The sequence below is a fragment of the Ixodes scapularis genome, unplaced genomic scaffold, assembly GCF_016920785.2.
Source record: "Ixodes scapularis isolate PalLabHiFi unplaced genomic scaffold, ASM1692078v2 PGA_scaffold4__175_contigs__length_147842914, whole genome shotgun sequence".
NCBI classification, from domain to species: domain Eukaryota; kingdom Metazoa; phylum Arthropoda; class Arachnida; order Ixodida; family Ixodidae; genus Ixodes; species Ixodes scapularis.
The window spans coordinates 98,121,224-98,137,464 of NW_024609879.1; the positions used below are offsets into that span (position 1 = coordinate 98,121,224).

The following is a 16,241-nucleotide window of genomic DNA, read 5'->3' on the forward strand; positions in this document are numbered from 1 at the left end:
CCGCCGGCCAGTGTTTGCCCTGCCCAGTGGCGGCTGTTTTTTTCAGAAGGGGGGGGGGGGAGGGGGGGGGGGGAGGGGGGAACAAGACACATGTCTTGTCCCCCACTCTGAAAACTGGGGGTACAAGCGCCCCCCTGCATGGCACACGTTGGAGACCCCAGGCTAGCGGTTGTACTGCACTGGCTAAATTGATCATCTGCAGCGAGTGACTCGTCGCAACATTGAAATGGCTACCAACTACACGCTGTACAAATATCCTCATAACCCCAATTATTATAAAACGATGCAAAACTTCACGCTTGCATTGCTTAATGTCACAGACCAGACTGCGTTTTTTGGTCAAAACATATATGTTTCGGCATCGTCATTCGCCGAGCTGCCTCCGTACGTTGTGGTGGTCGGCTCTCCGAGTGTTTTGCAGAAAAATAAACGCGCAAGCTTTTTTTTTTGTGTGTGTGTGTTATAGTACAGGGTGTCACAAACAAAATTTGCAGGGTTGTTTTTTTACCGCAAAAATAAACTAGGCATCGCCGAACGCTTATTCTCCGCCCAAAGGTAGCGCTCGAGGTCACAACCAGATGCCAAAGTTTCAGCCCGATCCGATAACTTAATCAAAAGTTATAAGTGATTTTCTGAAAATTTCAGTGGGAAAATGGCGGCCGACGTAGTTTTCGAATACATGGAGCTCTATGGTACCAGAAACCGAAAACGGAAAAAAATGGGCTCCATTTTCCCATTGAAATTTTCAGAAAACCACTTATAACTTTTGAATAAGGTATCTGATCGGGCTGAAACTTTGGCATCTGGTTGTGACCTCGAGCGCTATCTTTGGACGGATAATGAGCGTTCGGCGATGCCTAGTTTATTTTTGCGGTAAAAAAAAAACAAAAAACACTGTATTTTTTTTTAGACACCTTGCATATAGGTGTCTCAAAAATTACATCTTTCCCGGTTGCCTCTGTTTCATATATGTTCTTTAACACTGCCTCAATAGTACTCACGGAAAGTTTTTTCCGGCTTCATTAATTCAACCGTACTAACAACAGCTAGATTAACGTAGGTGGAACCCACGAACGATGTTGAGCCATAGCCGGCAAAAAGGTCGACTCCTCGCAAAAAAAGACAGGATGTTATAAAATCGAAGATACGAAAACATCCCGTATTTAATTGAAAGGAAGTTTTTTTGTCGTTTTTTTCCGGTTTCGTCTGGAAACCGTCCTTCGGTGAAATCGTTAAATTTTAACCTACGCATTTGAGCGACATGGAAAAGTGCACTGACGGAAATTCTACTTCCTAGAAGCGGATGAGGCATTTTTGGGGGGCATCGACTTTCATGAAGTGAATATAAAGCACGCGCCTCGATCTCATATAAACCCCGTATTATTTAGAAAATCCTGGATTGAATATAAACGGTCGGGCGACGTCAGGCCACCAGGAAGGTAGTTCGAGATAAAGTCAGAGCCAGTCAAATCGAAATGTTCTCTTTCATTGCCGCCATACTGTTCAGCATCGCCACAACGGGCACGGGCAGCGCCTTGACGGAGACGCCAAATATTACCTCTTGTTCATGCAAGTATTGAGCCGAACAATCCCCTTTCCTCCTTTTCGTCACTGTATGCGGAACACAAGTTCGTCTGCTTCTTCCACAGGGGTTGTAATGATGTTAGAACGCCGAGCTCTTAATGGCCGTTTGAAAATATAGTGGCTAGACTTCAAGGCATCTAGCATTGAGGCCTACTCACTATCCTTCCACTTAAAGTGAATCAGAGCTCGGCGTCCTTCTGACGTCACGGCAACTCCTGCGCGATAAGCAGACGACTTGCTCTCCGCATAGAAGCGTGTAGAGCCCAAAGATTTTTGCGCGATACTATACACCGACGTAGTGTTTCCAGACAATAGCCCACTTTGTGCGCGTGCGCAGAAACCAGATTCGCGTGAGGTGAAGCGTATGCGCATGCGCAGTACCGACAGCAGCGCCACCGCAGTGGCCTGACTTCAGTTGGCTGAACCAATCACGGATACAGAATAAGGCGCAAGGATCGTGGGGCATTCGGTGTATGTGATTGGTTTAACCGGGATCATAAACACTCAAAGACGGCGATCACCGTGACATTGCACTTTTGTCGCTGCATGCTCGGTCGACCTCATCGTCGGCTGCGCAAGGTCTCGATGTGAAGCATAGCGCGATGATGCCTTGGTGACTTCTAAATGGTATTTAGAAGTCACCGAGGCATCATCGGACTCATTTCACCCCAAAGTCGTGCATGCCCGTACCTGTCACGAATGCACCCCATACTTTGAAAGCACTACTGTGCTTGAAACACACAGAGATAAGTGTGGGCGAGAAATCATTGAGGCGTTTAAGATCAAATACGCCACGAACAATATTTCTGAGCCTTCTCTGGTGTTATCGTCAAAAGAGTTGGAGTTCCTCGCGCCAGAGTTATCGAAAAGCAAGTTTTGATCATTTATTAACCTTTCTTTTCGTTTCTTCTTACCTTTCCTCGTTTTCAGGGGCTAATTTCCTTTCTTTTCTTCTTCCTTTCCCCATCCATTCAGGGGTCAATTTCCGTTTTGTTCTTCCTTTTCTCCTTTATTCAGGGGTTAATTTCCATTAATTTCCTATCGTTTTAATTTGGTATTTAAAAAAGAAAAAAATTTTCGAGCAATTTAGTTTTATTTTTTATTATTTTAAATTTCAGCATTTACGTTTAATTTTTGCTCTCTTTCTTTCAATTTTTTGATGGTCGTAGTATCATGGGCATTTCATAAATGTTCGTTGCTCATTGAAAGAACTGTGTGCGTCTGTGTTCGTCCTTCATGTGTTTTGTTCTTTCTGTATATTCCCAAGCGCCTTATACTTGGTTATGTTGCAGCTACACATGTTGTGGTCATCGATGACGTCACCATCACAAACGCCAAGGTCGGTACAACGATGACCTTCAGCTACAAGGGTCAACTAACGCAAAGCCTCAACGATTCCCCGTCACTTAAGATGACCATGACGGAGATAAACGGGGGTGGCCAAATCCCCTGCATTAACGACCTGGGATCATGGTGAGATACATCCAGCACATTAGGCAATCCATCGTTGCTGCCTTCCGAACAGTTATTCATTGATTCATTTCTTCGTTCATTTGTTTATTGTGTTTGCTCATGAAGATCTAATGCCTCGGCAATGATGCACAACAGACATTACAAATGCGCGAGCCTTGGTCGGTGTGAGACAGTAGCGTCCTTCGGTACCGACATTCCAGATTAAGAATTGCGCTTGTGTCCAAGCGGGCTCTGTTCTTGTTTAGGCTCAGCCGAACGGGTAATAGGATTTGTAAAGCCAGTTAGAAAGGATTAAACACGTATGGTAAAAGGCAGTCTGTTATAATGAGTAGAATCGCAAGAATCAGGACAAGGTGTACATCTGTGGCACAGTTCACGGTCCGGGTAGAACAACGCCCAAGAACGATTTAAAGAAACGTGAACATAATTAGCTCTGCGTTTCTGAAACTGTCGGTGACTACAGCTATCATGCAAATAATATCATGCAACTCGAGTTAATTAAACTCACAACAAACCGATCGCAATCATATGTCCACCCCGGAACCTGCGCCGAAAACTGCTGAGAGAGAGAGAGAGAGAAGGAAGTGACGTTTCGATCGCCGCTTTCGATCGGAATGTCTTATCCGTTTCCCAGCAGGCATTAAAAGTTCCGGTTTTGGTGGTTGTCCATGGTTTTCTTCTTTTTTCGCTTAACAGCTCTAATAAATATTAGGCGGAATCTTATACAAGCAAATTATTACAATTTTTGAGCGCTTCTCACTCTGGCAGAAAATGCTGAATCACTGGACTGTGGGCGCATGCGTGACGTCTGATATTTTGCAAAAATATAGTTAGTGCGCATGCTCAGAACGCTCTCCACGGCCCAGTGGCAGCGCTTAGAAGGTGAGTGTTGGAATAGTCTACAGCTCTTTGCTCTTTGAAAGGACCGCGTAAATGGGTTACTGAACGTATCAAGCAAACTTCTGCACAGAGGGGGCCGATGAACGTGCATCGAGGTTATAGACATTTCACTGAACAAACTTACCTACGTAAGATATTAAGAATTAGAAAAAGAAATAAAAGGCGTTTACAATTCCCTGTAATGCTGAATTAGAGTGGAGCTCTTGAGGGGGGAGCGGGAAATTTACCGAAAATTTATCGCTAAATGGCAGGGGAACAAGAGGGAAGGGTACGGAGAGAAGGTTATGCCCCTCCTCCTCCTTGGTACCCTCTCCTCCTTCCCTCCTCCTCCTCCTCCTCTCTTAAGGTATATCGATTTTGCGATATACCGTGCTAAACAATCTGAGAAAGATATATATAGCATATATATTGTGGTATTCTCGCTCACCGCTTTTCCGGAGAAAGGAAATATAGTTCTCCATCTGGAAGCTCCACTCTAAGTTCTGCCCGTGGAAGGAAACAGGACAGCAGGATGATGATGATGATGTAAACTTTTATTCAAAAATCGGAATATCCGAGTGGCACCGTTGTCCAGGGCTCCAGTGCTGGCCTCTGCTGCCTTGGCCCGCTCAACTAGACGCCGTTGGTCGTCCTGGTGTGAGCTGAGCAACGCACCTTCCCAAGTCTCCGGGGAAGGGATGGGGGGAAGAAGGACAGCAGGAACGAGGCGGGAGAACGAGACAGCGCCATAGTCAACACTTTGACGAAGCCCGTGATTCTCTCGATGTCATCCTACTTGCTCTCGGCACTGTCGAAGACTGCTCGGCGCTTTTGATATCCTCAGCATTTGTCTTGAGCGTGCTCCCTCGAGATCGCACAGCAGAACAGCGAGTGCACGTCCCTCGGGGCCAATGGGATGTTTTCTAGAGGACTGCTATAAAGTTCTTCTTTGTATTGCACGAAATATTCGGTGAGTGCTGTAGGCGAGAGATAAGGAGTTACCACGAGCAAGCCGTTGTCGACATTGGCGGCACACAATTTACCAACTTCGTCTGACTTACCACAGAGATTGATAGGTACAGCACAGACCCGTATACCCATGTAGATTGGCACTTGGCTAATGAGTACACCACGTTTGCATACGTGCCTCCCTGTGATTTATGAATGATGATAGCACTTGCCTCCACAACGGGTAGCTGGCATCTTTCCTTCTCCTCCTCCTGATCCCTCCCTCATCCTTCGCTCCTCTTACTCCCCTCCTCCTCCCTTCCTCCTCCTTATCACCTCCTTCCCGCACTCTTCTCTCTCCTTCTCATCATCAATCGTGGCGTCACTCGTGACCCTCGTGACGTCACAAGAGACGTCACGTGTGACGTCATTATGGGAACTTCCCATAATGCAACGCCCGGTTACGCCGATGGCGACGGCGACGGCGTCGCCGCTGAAGCTGGAAACTGGCGCCTAAGATCTGCGCTTTAAAACTTAAAAAACCCTACCTACGGCGGCCGTGCTAACAAACGGCGTCTAATTGACGAGAGAACCGTGATAAATGTCGGCATTGCTTCCGTAGAAAGGTGGAGGTCGGCGTAAAGGCATTGAGTACCTCATTTTTAGGCGTTGGCTTTGGTGACGACAGCACTGTTGTCGGTGGGTTGTTTTGTTGGTTTTCCTCCTCGTTGAGGCGCGCCTTGCCCAGCGTAGAATTGCAGGAAAGCCCGGAGGTCGCCGCCGAAACTCCGCCCGGCCTCTTTGGTCCTCTGGCATTTCCTGTACCAGAGGACAACCTCCACTCGCTCGTTGGGCGCTAAGCAAACCATGAGGATGACCTACAATCCAAAACAGCATGGGTGAAAGTTGCAAACAAGAAGAGAGAGGCGGTAACAATCAGAGAGAGCAAAGCAGACGACGACATTTTGACGGAAATAATTCTGGAAGAAAAGAAAAAAACGAGACAACATATTCGGGGCACTATTCTATGCGGCAAGATCTAGAGACCTGGCCATCGCCGCTAGATGCTATTGTCCAGCGGCACGGCGCTGACCCATCTCAGCAGGTGGCACTGTCCGGTCTCTTCGTCCCGCCATGTAGATTACAGAGCCTCTGTTTTTGCTGTTCTTGTTTTATATTAATTCATTTTGTGTTTTGTTGGTAGAATATAAAAACCATGCAGTGACAATTCGTGCAGTAAAAGCGCATCGCTTCTGGCTCAGAAACGTTGAGGGAAGCGTCCGTCGTGGTAGCCTGCGATAAAGTGCCTTCGTACAAACACGCGCTTTTGCTTGAGACATCTCAGCCATCTTGCGGCTCAATCGTATTTTCGATATCTATTGAAGTGCGCGCAATCTGGTGTGAATCAGCTCGAGCGCGTAACCGTGGATAATGCTTAGACGCCATTTTACCGCACAAGTTACCCAAGCAACACAGATTTGGCCATTCATTGGCCAATGGGTGGAAATGGTCCTTTGGCCAGTGGCCAGACAGTGGCCAGCCATTGGCTGATTATTAGCCTTCCTCTGGCCATTTGCCAATGGCCGCTGGCCATCAGCCACCGGCCAAGCATTGGCCGATGAATGGCCAGTGTCTGGTCACTGGCCAAATGATCGTTTCCAGCCATTGGCTAATGATTGGCTAAATCTGTGCTACTGAGTTCGCCACCTCGTCAAGCGATGGCCCACTCGGTGCAACAGATGACATCTTCACCTTGAGACACACATACATGTAGGCACCCTAGGATGGATGGATGGATGGATGGATGAATACGGCTGAGCCCTTTGGATCGGGCGGTAGCTTACGCCACCTAGCCATTTTGTTTTACCATTTAGGCTTAGAATATTTAAATGTGAAATCTATATTCACTCCGCAGTGCAAAGAAAGTGAGGCTATGAAACCCCCTTGCCATCAGTGAATAAGAAAATACCTAGTTTTCTTTCGATTTCTGCCACCATTCACTTAATCTTTGCTTGGTAATCTCTACAGTCTTGAAATCCACTCTCCCTTCGCTGTCTCTAAAACCCAATGACTTTATTAAATCTATGTTGTCTTCGGTAGGCATAGGGTGAAGCCCTTTACAGTAGAGTATCAAGTGCTCAGCCGTCTCGTCCTCCTCTCCACAAGCAGTGCACACTGTATCAATTTCCTGGTACTTCACTCTGTATGTTCTGGTTCGCAGAACACCCGTCCTCGCCTCAAACAGCATTGAGCTTCCCCTAGAATTGTCATAAGTGCTTTCTTTGGCAATAACTCTTTTGTTTAATCTATAGCTTTCCAGAGCCGTCTTTGTCTGCATTCCCTCTAGCCACCGATCTCTTTCTGTGGCCTTAACTTTCTTCTTAACTGAGACTTGCTCTTCCGTATCTTCGCTGTAGCCCAAAAACTTTCCTCTTAATTTCCTAGTGCGTTGTCTCCACTTTGTGTCTACAGTCCTCATGTATAAATAGCTGAAAACCTTTCGTGCCCATTGCTCCCCATCCATTTGCCTCAACCTATCCTCAAATTCTATCTTGCTCACCGCTTCCCTGCTCTCAAATGACGCCCATCCCATGTCTCCTTGTACTCCCTGGTTTGGCGTTTTGCCTGCGATTACGTGACGCCATCTGTCGGCTGCGGCGCCAATCAGGTGCCTTTCGTTAGCCAATGGCCGCCGTATTTAGGTTTTACCTCTACTGGCTCCCCCCTTTCTCTTCACCCCAATATGAGCAACAACCGTAGGTAGGGATTTCAAGTTCTTCACTTGTACTGAAATTTTACATGCTTAACGCACGTTCTTCGGCCACCTTGTACAAAATCTTAGCTCAGTACATTCATGAACCGATTTGTGCGGTACCTTCAAACAGCTATCGATCCCATTGCTTCGCGCTGTGCAAACCTATTTAGTGATCGGCGTCTGCAGGCTGCCATCTTTTGTTGACCGGGCTGTAGAACAGTTTCTGAGCATGCGCAGTAGCTCTTTCCCGCGAAATAGCGTACACTGCGCATGCGTCCGCAACCCAGTGAATCAGCATTTGTTCTGCCTGGTTGAGAAGCGTTGGAACGCGGAGCGCAAGTTCGTCTGCTTCTTTTGCAGGGGTTGTGGTGACGTCAGAACTACGCCGAGCTCTGACTGGCTCTGATTGAAGGAGAGTAGGTAGACCACAAGGCAGCTTGCTTTGAGATCTACCCACTGGTTGAGAAGCGTTGGAATCGCCTGTACACCAACACGCGGCTCCAACGTCAAGCCAGTGCGGACGCTTTACTTCACTCGAATGTGGTTTCTGTTGTGTTCAACATTTGCCCACACCATGAGTGGTCAAATGCCGGCTTGTTTGTAAACAGCTTGTTGGTCTATATAGACAGCCAGTATTTGTACCATTGCCTCGCTCGTCCAACTAAACTTGTTGGGCCGCCTTCATGCAGCGAGTACCAGCTCTGCGGCGGCACGTCTGATGTGGAAAAGGAGATAAGCAAACCCTGGAATGGCACGTGTCCAATCCCAGCAGGGAGCTACGACAGCAGCGCTTCCATCCACATACCTTACGGGGCTATTCTCATTATAGGGGTAAGTTCCTAATCGTGCGAAAAAGAAAAATACTTTGTATCCCGCGGTTGCACACAAGGAGGCTCGAAACACGCGAAAGTTGCGTTCAGTGCACTTGACTGCCTCGTAATTCTCAAATCTTCGCAATGTTGAAGGTTCACCCGTTGCAATACAAGTAGGTTTCCGTGTTGTTTTTTTTTTGTGCTTTCCGATCAACCCCGGAAACTCGCCCTCGAGTTGGCTTTATCGAACTCGGGGAAGCCGGAAAATCCTGAACTGGAGCCATCGTTAAATAAGCAAAGACCCGAGATTCCTGAAAATAAATATTTTTCTGTACTCCGTTTCACACCAAGTCCGTCCGCCGCCAGCGCAACGACTCACCGGCTAAATCTATCGTGTACAGCGAGGTCATCCTGCCTTATGGTCCCGTCCCCTGCATGCACCCTGGAGCTTAAAAAAGATCTTGTCTTCATCTACATAGCTCATTGTTTTGCCATACACCAACAATTGTCACCAAAAATACCAAATTTGTAGGAAAAGATAAGCCCCGAATTCGACGTAAATAATCCCAGAAAACACGGAATCCCCACTCCGAGATTACTTCCCTATTGAAAATTTCCTCAAGCTACGTAATTTGGGACACTGACTGCCAGTCAGCAGCCTTGGTGGAACGTGATGGACCATCAGACGTCACCTGATGGTCCATCAGATGACGTCTGACTGCCACTGCCAAGGGAATTTCATCAACAAGGGCAGCATTTATATAAGAGTAAAGCTATACGCACTCATAAATATCGCCAAATGCCTCGACAAAACAAAATGTTCGAGAAAAAAAAAAAAATGTAGCACCACCGTGGATCGAACCCGCGACCGCTTGCGTACAAATCGGACACCTTAACCGCTACAAAAACTCGATTTAACTATTCGTTTTATACGAGATGCTTCGGCTGCAAATGCAGTTAAGTCGTCAGCATGTTATGCAAAGCACTCGTACATCACTCGCCGTACTTCAGTTCCACTCACCTGCCATGTAGAGTACTTTCGCGTCGTAGAACGATCCTTTTGTTCGCGCGTCATCGGCCCAGTAGACCTGGTACACATTGTCGTCTTCAACTACACCGCTAAAGTCCCTTACATCGTCGGAACTCACAACAGGCTGGGTCTTGTCAAGTAGAAATTCTACTAAAACATAAGATATTGTAGAGCCCGGGCAGGATCGACAGGTTGGAGCAAGCGGGCAAACAAAACGAGTCGAGAGCGATCGTTCATGAAAGCTCGGCGAAGCCTCTATGGGGGAAGCGAAGTGCGAAGTGTCCTGTTCGGCGCTTCGGCGGGCTTCTGATCAAGGTTGTCGGTCGGTTGCGTGTCATATCTCTAATGTCAGCGGTTTTATGGGCTCACGTCCCGAGATCGTTTTCTCGTGCATAGATTACTTTTCGTATTCATAGATTTGACGAAATAGTGGTATCCGAACGAATTTTACGTCCTTTGACCGTACGTCTGTCTGCACGTCAAAGCTTTCTGACGTACAGTCAGAGACAATCAATGTACAGTCAGAATCACCACCAGGACATCCTGATGGCATTTCGCGGCGGCCGACTGCCACCAGGAAACCATCAGAAAGCCGACAAGCGGGGTCTGACCGGAGTTTGACTGTCGGTCAGAGTAACTTGTTGGCCAATCAGACATGCTTGACGTACTGTCAGGCACAGTCAGCGGTCCACTAGAAAACATTGACTGCCAAACAGCGTTACATTGATGGATTTTTCCTTCGGGTTCGTGCGTGAACCCCCTCCCCCTCACACCCCCCTCCCTTTTCCTCGCCCAATTCTTAAAGACAAAATGACGTCGCCACACAAACAATACGAACATTATGGGACGTCACAGACCTATCCACCAAGTTCCAACTCAATTCCCCGCTAAATTTAGCGAAGAAACTGGATTGGTGTGTAGGTCTGTGACGTCCCACAATATAGCGCTGCGCATTTAGTTTCCACGCTAAATTTAGCGGTAAAACTGACGTCACATGACCTCAACAGCAATTCGGTTTCCACAATAAATTTGGCGGGAATCGAGTTTCATTTCATTTCATTTATTGAACCTTAAGGGCCCGTGAGGGCATTACATAAGGGGGGGATCATTCATATTATACATTGGAAAAACAGACAAAAAATAATACATTCAGGAAAAGGTTGGTAAACAGTTAACAACATAAAAAGTGCGATTGAAGACTTGATTTAAAGGCGTTTGGTTCTACGATGGTGACGATGGAGGATGGGAGGCTGTTCCAGTCTTTGATAGCTTGTGGGAGAAAAGATCGGTTGAAAGCGTTTGTTGAGCCAGAGATCCTTTTGATGGTACAGTCATTGTTGAGGCGAGATGATGTTCGATCGGGAGGTGATAATAATGCTGTTTTAAGTTCAAGACAGTCATAATAAATTTTGTGCAGGAGGCAGAGCTGAGAGATGTTCCTACGAAGCTGCAAAGAAGAAAGGTTGAGTTGACTTTTTAGGGAAGAGACACTGATGGAGTTATCGTACGTGGAGAGGATGAAACGAGTAGCCCTGTTTTGAATTGCTTCCAGATGATTGATAAGGTAGCCTTGATGGGGGTTCCAGATGGAGGCAGCATATTCTAATTTAGGTCGGATAAGTGTGTCGTAGGCCAGTTTGCGGACAGTTGGTGGAGCAGGTCGAAGGTTACGTCGGAGTACTCCCAGGGTCCTGGAGGTGTCTGCGGAGATGACTTCAATGTGATTATTCCATGAAAGGTCTGATGTTAATTTTACACCAAGATATTTGTACGAAGGAACGGTCTCAATTAAATCGGAGCCCAAGTAATATTGGTAGGACAAAACAGTTTTTTTTTCTAGTGAAACAGATTAGTTTACATTTAGATTTGTTTAATGGCATCAGCCACTCTTCGCACCATTTATTAATTTTTACTAAATCATCTTGAAGTTGAATGTTGTCATGCAAACTTGTTACTTTGTTATATACGACACAGTCATCTGCAAACAGGCGAATATTAGATAAAATGGTGGCCGGAAGGTCATTTATGAATATTAAAAAAAAAAGTAGGGGACCCAGTACGGACCCTTGAGGAACACCAGATGAAACGTGTTGAGTTCACGTGGCCTCAGTTTTTCCGCTAAATCTAGCGCAGAAATTGAATTTGGTTGTAGGTGACGTGATACGAAGTCATGTGACGTCATTTCCCCGCTAAATTTAGCGGGGAAACTGAATTTGTGTAGAGGTCACATGGCCTCAATTTTTCAGTTAAATTTAGCGGGGAAACTGTGAGAGGAGGGGAGAGCATGAAGGAGGAGGAGGAGGGGAGGGTATGCAGAAGGAGGACGGTAGGGTACGGAAAAGGATGAGGTGGAGGAGAGAAAAAAGAGAGGAGAGGAGTAGGGGAGGAGGAAGAGGAGGTGAGAGAAAGGAGGCGAAGAGGAGCAGGGGATGAGGAGAGGAGGGGAGGAAGGAAGGAGGAGGAGAAGGGGAGGAGGAGAGGAGGAGGGAAGGGTACGGAGGAGAGGGAAGGACATACTCTTCCCTCCGCACCCTCCCCTCCTCCTTCTCAAGAGCTGCGCTCTTTCGTTCTAAAGAGATTTTTAAACGTTTTAGAGCGCAGCTCTTAGGGGCCCGTTTCCAGCCTGAGCGGCGTCGGCGTAACCGGGGGGGGGGTCACGTGACCCCCCCGAGATCACGTGCCCCCCCCCCCCCCCGAGATCACGTGACCCCCCCCCCCCCCCCCCCCCGAGGTCACGTGACTACCCGCAGGTGACGTGACCCCCCTCAGTACCCTTCCCTACTCCTCCTCAAGAGCTGCGCTCCAATTCGGCGTTACAGGGATTTGTAAGCGGCTTTCATTTTTCTTTTCGTTTTTTCTAAGGAGAAGTCTCCTTTGCGGTTCTTATGTTTAAGAGTAGCAAACTATGACTCCTTCATCTTAAGGATTCTTTCTACTCTAGATTTTGGCAGATGGTATCATAGCCACATCTTGTATTGGATTCCAACCCAATTCAAGACCTGAATATAAGATGATCTTACAGTCTACTTTTGGATATGATTACAATTCAATCCAATTCAAGACTTGACTATGAGTCTCGCAACGTTCTTAGAACTATCTTTTGGCAAGCTCCACACAAGAGCGGCGTTCGAAAACGATTATTTTTGGTTACCTGCACGCGAGCCGCTACGCGCGGACAGAGCCGTATATGCAGAAAGTTTGGTCAATGGGAGGCGCTGTCAGAGCCAGGGCGTACACCAGACGCAGAAAGAGGATTTGACACGCTCTCTCGGTCAACCAGAAGCCGAAAACAATCCCCTAGCGGTGGTAGCAAGAAACAGTTTTAATCGTTTTAATAAGCGCGTAACGGTTAAATGTAGTAACTCTTCATGGTTGAAAATAGGGTGCACGTGATGTTTCGATCATGATCATGCAAAAAGATGTAAGAAACGAATGTGGCTCTCAACTCTGTTTTGCTCGGACAGATTGTGACCGCTCGGGCGACAGATTAACGGCCCTCAGCGCCTGGCGTACGGATTATGTCGATCGTTCCGCTAGTCGCACTCTTCCACCGTGATTTTGGATGACCGTGATTGAAACATCACGTGCGCCATATTTTTCATTCACCGAGAGTTACTCCGACGCACTTAATTAGTCAGTTTCTCGCGACCACCGCCAGGGTAATATTTCTGGCCTCTGGTTGGCCACATTCGAATTTATAGAGACACCCTGGAACACGCTCAGCCCGCTCTCGGCCAATGGCGCCTCCTCATTTGTCTTCTATACTTCCCAATGAATGGGCAACCTCTCTACATATACGGCTCTGCGGACGGATAGTGTTCTTAGCGCCACTGGCGACAACGCCTTCCCCGGCAACGGAGTAAGAGAGTTTTCGAATGGCGATCTTATTGCGCAGGCTTTTGCGCAAACCCTATTATTAGTATAAAAACCACAATAGAAAGTTTTCGTAGATCGTTTCCGTTGTTCCGCAAAGCTCTCCGCAACCAGCTACGCTAGCCGGAACTCTACAGTCAAGGCCATCGGCGCGCCGGCGCTGTAGCGGCTGTTTCGTTGCGGAGGGCTGAGCGGTGGTGGAAACGCGGTCTACGAAAACTCCCCAATAAAATCACTTTTCACCGCAGACAATATGCGTCTACCGTTCCGCCGGTTCCGCCGTTTCTGTCCATAGGGCGGACGGGCGCACTGATAGCGTTAGGAAAACCACCGAACGGATGCCACACGAAAATGCGCCAGATATTCTAGGAAGCTTGTCGGCTGACTTTGATCTAGTAACGTTAAAGGTCCGTTTACACGCTTACCAACTTCTTAGGACCGGAGAGGCTAAAGGCCGGTTTTTAAGCCTTTCGTGACGGCTTATGGGCGGCTCTGCAGCAGCGCAGCCGGTCCTAAGCACTCACAAAAAGCTTTTGAAACCAGTCTTCTCTCAGTCGGTCGTAGTCAAACACAAGTGTGTGAACGGACCTGTGGTTACAAGGCTTGTGTCTCCCCTTCTTCATCCTCAAAAAAACGTTTTTCCTCAGGGTTCGCCAGAATAGGGAGTTTTCGTAGATCGTTTTCCCCACTCCGCTACGCTCTCCGCAACGAAAGCGCTGCCGGCGAGCCGGCGCGCCGCTGGCCTTGACTGCAGAGTTCCGGATATCGGAGCGGGTTGCGGAGAGCATGGCGGGACGGAAGAAACGATCTGCGAAAACTCCCTAATAGCCTTTGAAGCGCGGGTGCTTGGAAACGAGTGTATATACGCAGAAGGTACAGTCTAGTTTTTTTTCTCTTTTTCTCGTTTCTCTTCGTTTGTCTCTCTCTCCCTTCGTTCTATCTTTAGGGAGTTTTCGTAGATCGTTTCCGCTGTCCCGCAATGCTTTCCGCAACCAGCTATGCTAGCCGGAACTCTACAGTCAAGGCCATCGGCGCGCCGGCGCAGTAGCGGCTGCTTCGTTGAGGAGAGCTTAGCGGAGGGGGAAACGCGATCTGCGAAAACTCCCTTTTGTCTTCATTTACCCGTAGTTGAGACTCATAGTTTAGTTGGCAGTGGTCTTTAAGCTGTTTCTTTAGAACTCGTGACAGCTTCACGGCGCTGATCGATGTCATGTCGGAAACCACAAAGATTGAACTGTAAATAATAACCTAAATACCAAAAGTAATTCCTCGGCATTTATTTTTGGTTTCGAGTAATTGCAATAGGTATTTCTACTTTGATATTATCAAAATGACATCTGAACCGGGAAAGGGTTTTATTTTGTTGCGTTACCTCTGTTCCGCCAGCGAGGATAGCGGAAAACATAATCGGCTAAAGATTCATGAATAAGTGATTGGTTATTCAAGTTATATCATCAAAGCAATATGGAAATAAAGCAGATGTTCCGGGAGGAGTGCAGGCATCAGAAAATAACGCACGAAAGTGTTTGCCTAATTGTTTTTGTTCGTTTGTTTGTTTTTCTTTATATTTTTCTTGTTCTTGTTCATTTGTGTGTTTTCTATGGAAATACGCTTTTGTGTGAAATTTATATCTGACTGTTCTTTTTTTGTTTTCTTCAGGATGGCCTTCTCCACATCAAACTGGAGATAATCAATGGCGGGATTTCTGTAGAGTGCAATGAGTTTGACATCAAAGTGTATGAGGTGTGAACGCCACTTAAGACTGCTGGTCGGCGACAGTCCGATCTGTCGAAGTGTTCTCGCTACGACGTCTGGCGAATAAGAGACAAAATAAATAAATAAATGAACTTTCATGCACTTTTTTCACTCCATGAATAAAAAAAAAAGATCAATCAACAAATTCACAAATTAGTCAGATTTGTTATATCTTCTAAGAATCGACTTCAATACTCTTCTTGAGATGACACGGGGCGTTAAAACGCACAAAACAAAGAGGACAAACATTCTATGGCTCTAGTTCGTTTTTCTAACGAGAACCGATCATGAGTAGATTCGATACTCACACATCTTGTCCAAATGTTGTTTTTTGTTTTGTTTTTGCAGAAGAAGCGGACGCGCTAGTGAGTAATGCGTCTTTTCTTTCGCGTTCATACGATTATTCTTTCCTAAAGATGTACTAAAAAAATTCCTGCCCTCTACGTTTTAGGGTACCTGCAGCTAACCTGCGTGCTTCAGAAATTAAAAAGGACACAGATTATCACGTGTTTCCTGTTTCCTTATTACAAACGTTGACGAATTCGTATGCATTCATTTGTTTGTGACAATGTCGTGTTTTCCCCGTCGAGCTGAAAAGTGTTTCGACTATAGAAGGCCTGCCTTTAGTCATATCACTATAATGACATGACTGCTTCGGAAACCGAGGGGTTGGGTTATTTGCTTCGTACGCTTTGCGATTTGTTCTTTGGCCTTTTGACCGATTGATGCCGCAATTTTATTGGCTGAGGAACGATAAAAAGATGACTGGGAATCGCCACGCATTTCTTTTAAGCTGTGAATGACTGTAATAGGACGCGTGGTTCGACGAACGTCCTCAGCGTAAGCTCATGCTTAAAAACTCTGGCTTCTTGCCTCATCGCCAGATTCAGACTTACACAAAGTCTTACTTATGCGACGTGTACCTTAAATCCGAGTCCATTCAAACCTCTTAAAGTCCCTTTCGACGAGATAGCACACTGGCGCCATCTATCGAGTAGCCGTGGAACACTTAGAATTTCCGCATAATTTTTTGTGCGTCTTTTTTTTAAAAAAAGCTTTCGCAATTTTATGAACAACCATTTCGTATAGGCAGTACGTGCATTTCATCTCGCGAATATCACCAAACCTTTGC

General features: G+C 46.7%; 1 protein-coding gene across 1 annotated transcript; it reads left to right on the forward strand.

The window, feature by feature from the left end:
• The first annotated feature begins 1,475 nt into the window (after positions 1 to 1,475).
• Positions 1,476 to 15,103, forward strand: LOC120841855. The gene is made up of 4 exons (XM_040212853.1): positions 1,476 to 1,569; positions 2,877 to 3,057; positions 8,329 to 8,470; positions 15,014 to 15,103. Exons 1-4 carry the CDS (start codon positions 1,476 to 1,478, stop codon positions 15,101 to 15,103), a joined length of 507 nt encoding a protein of 168 aa, XP_040068787.1.
• Positions 15,104 to 16,241: the final 1,138 nt, after the last annotated feature.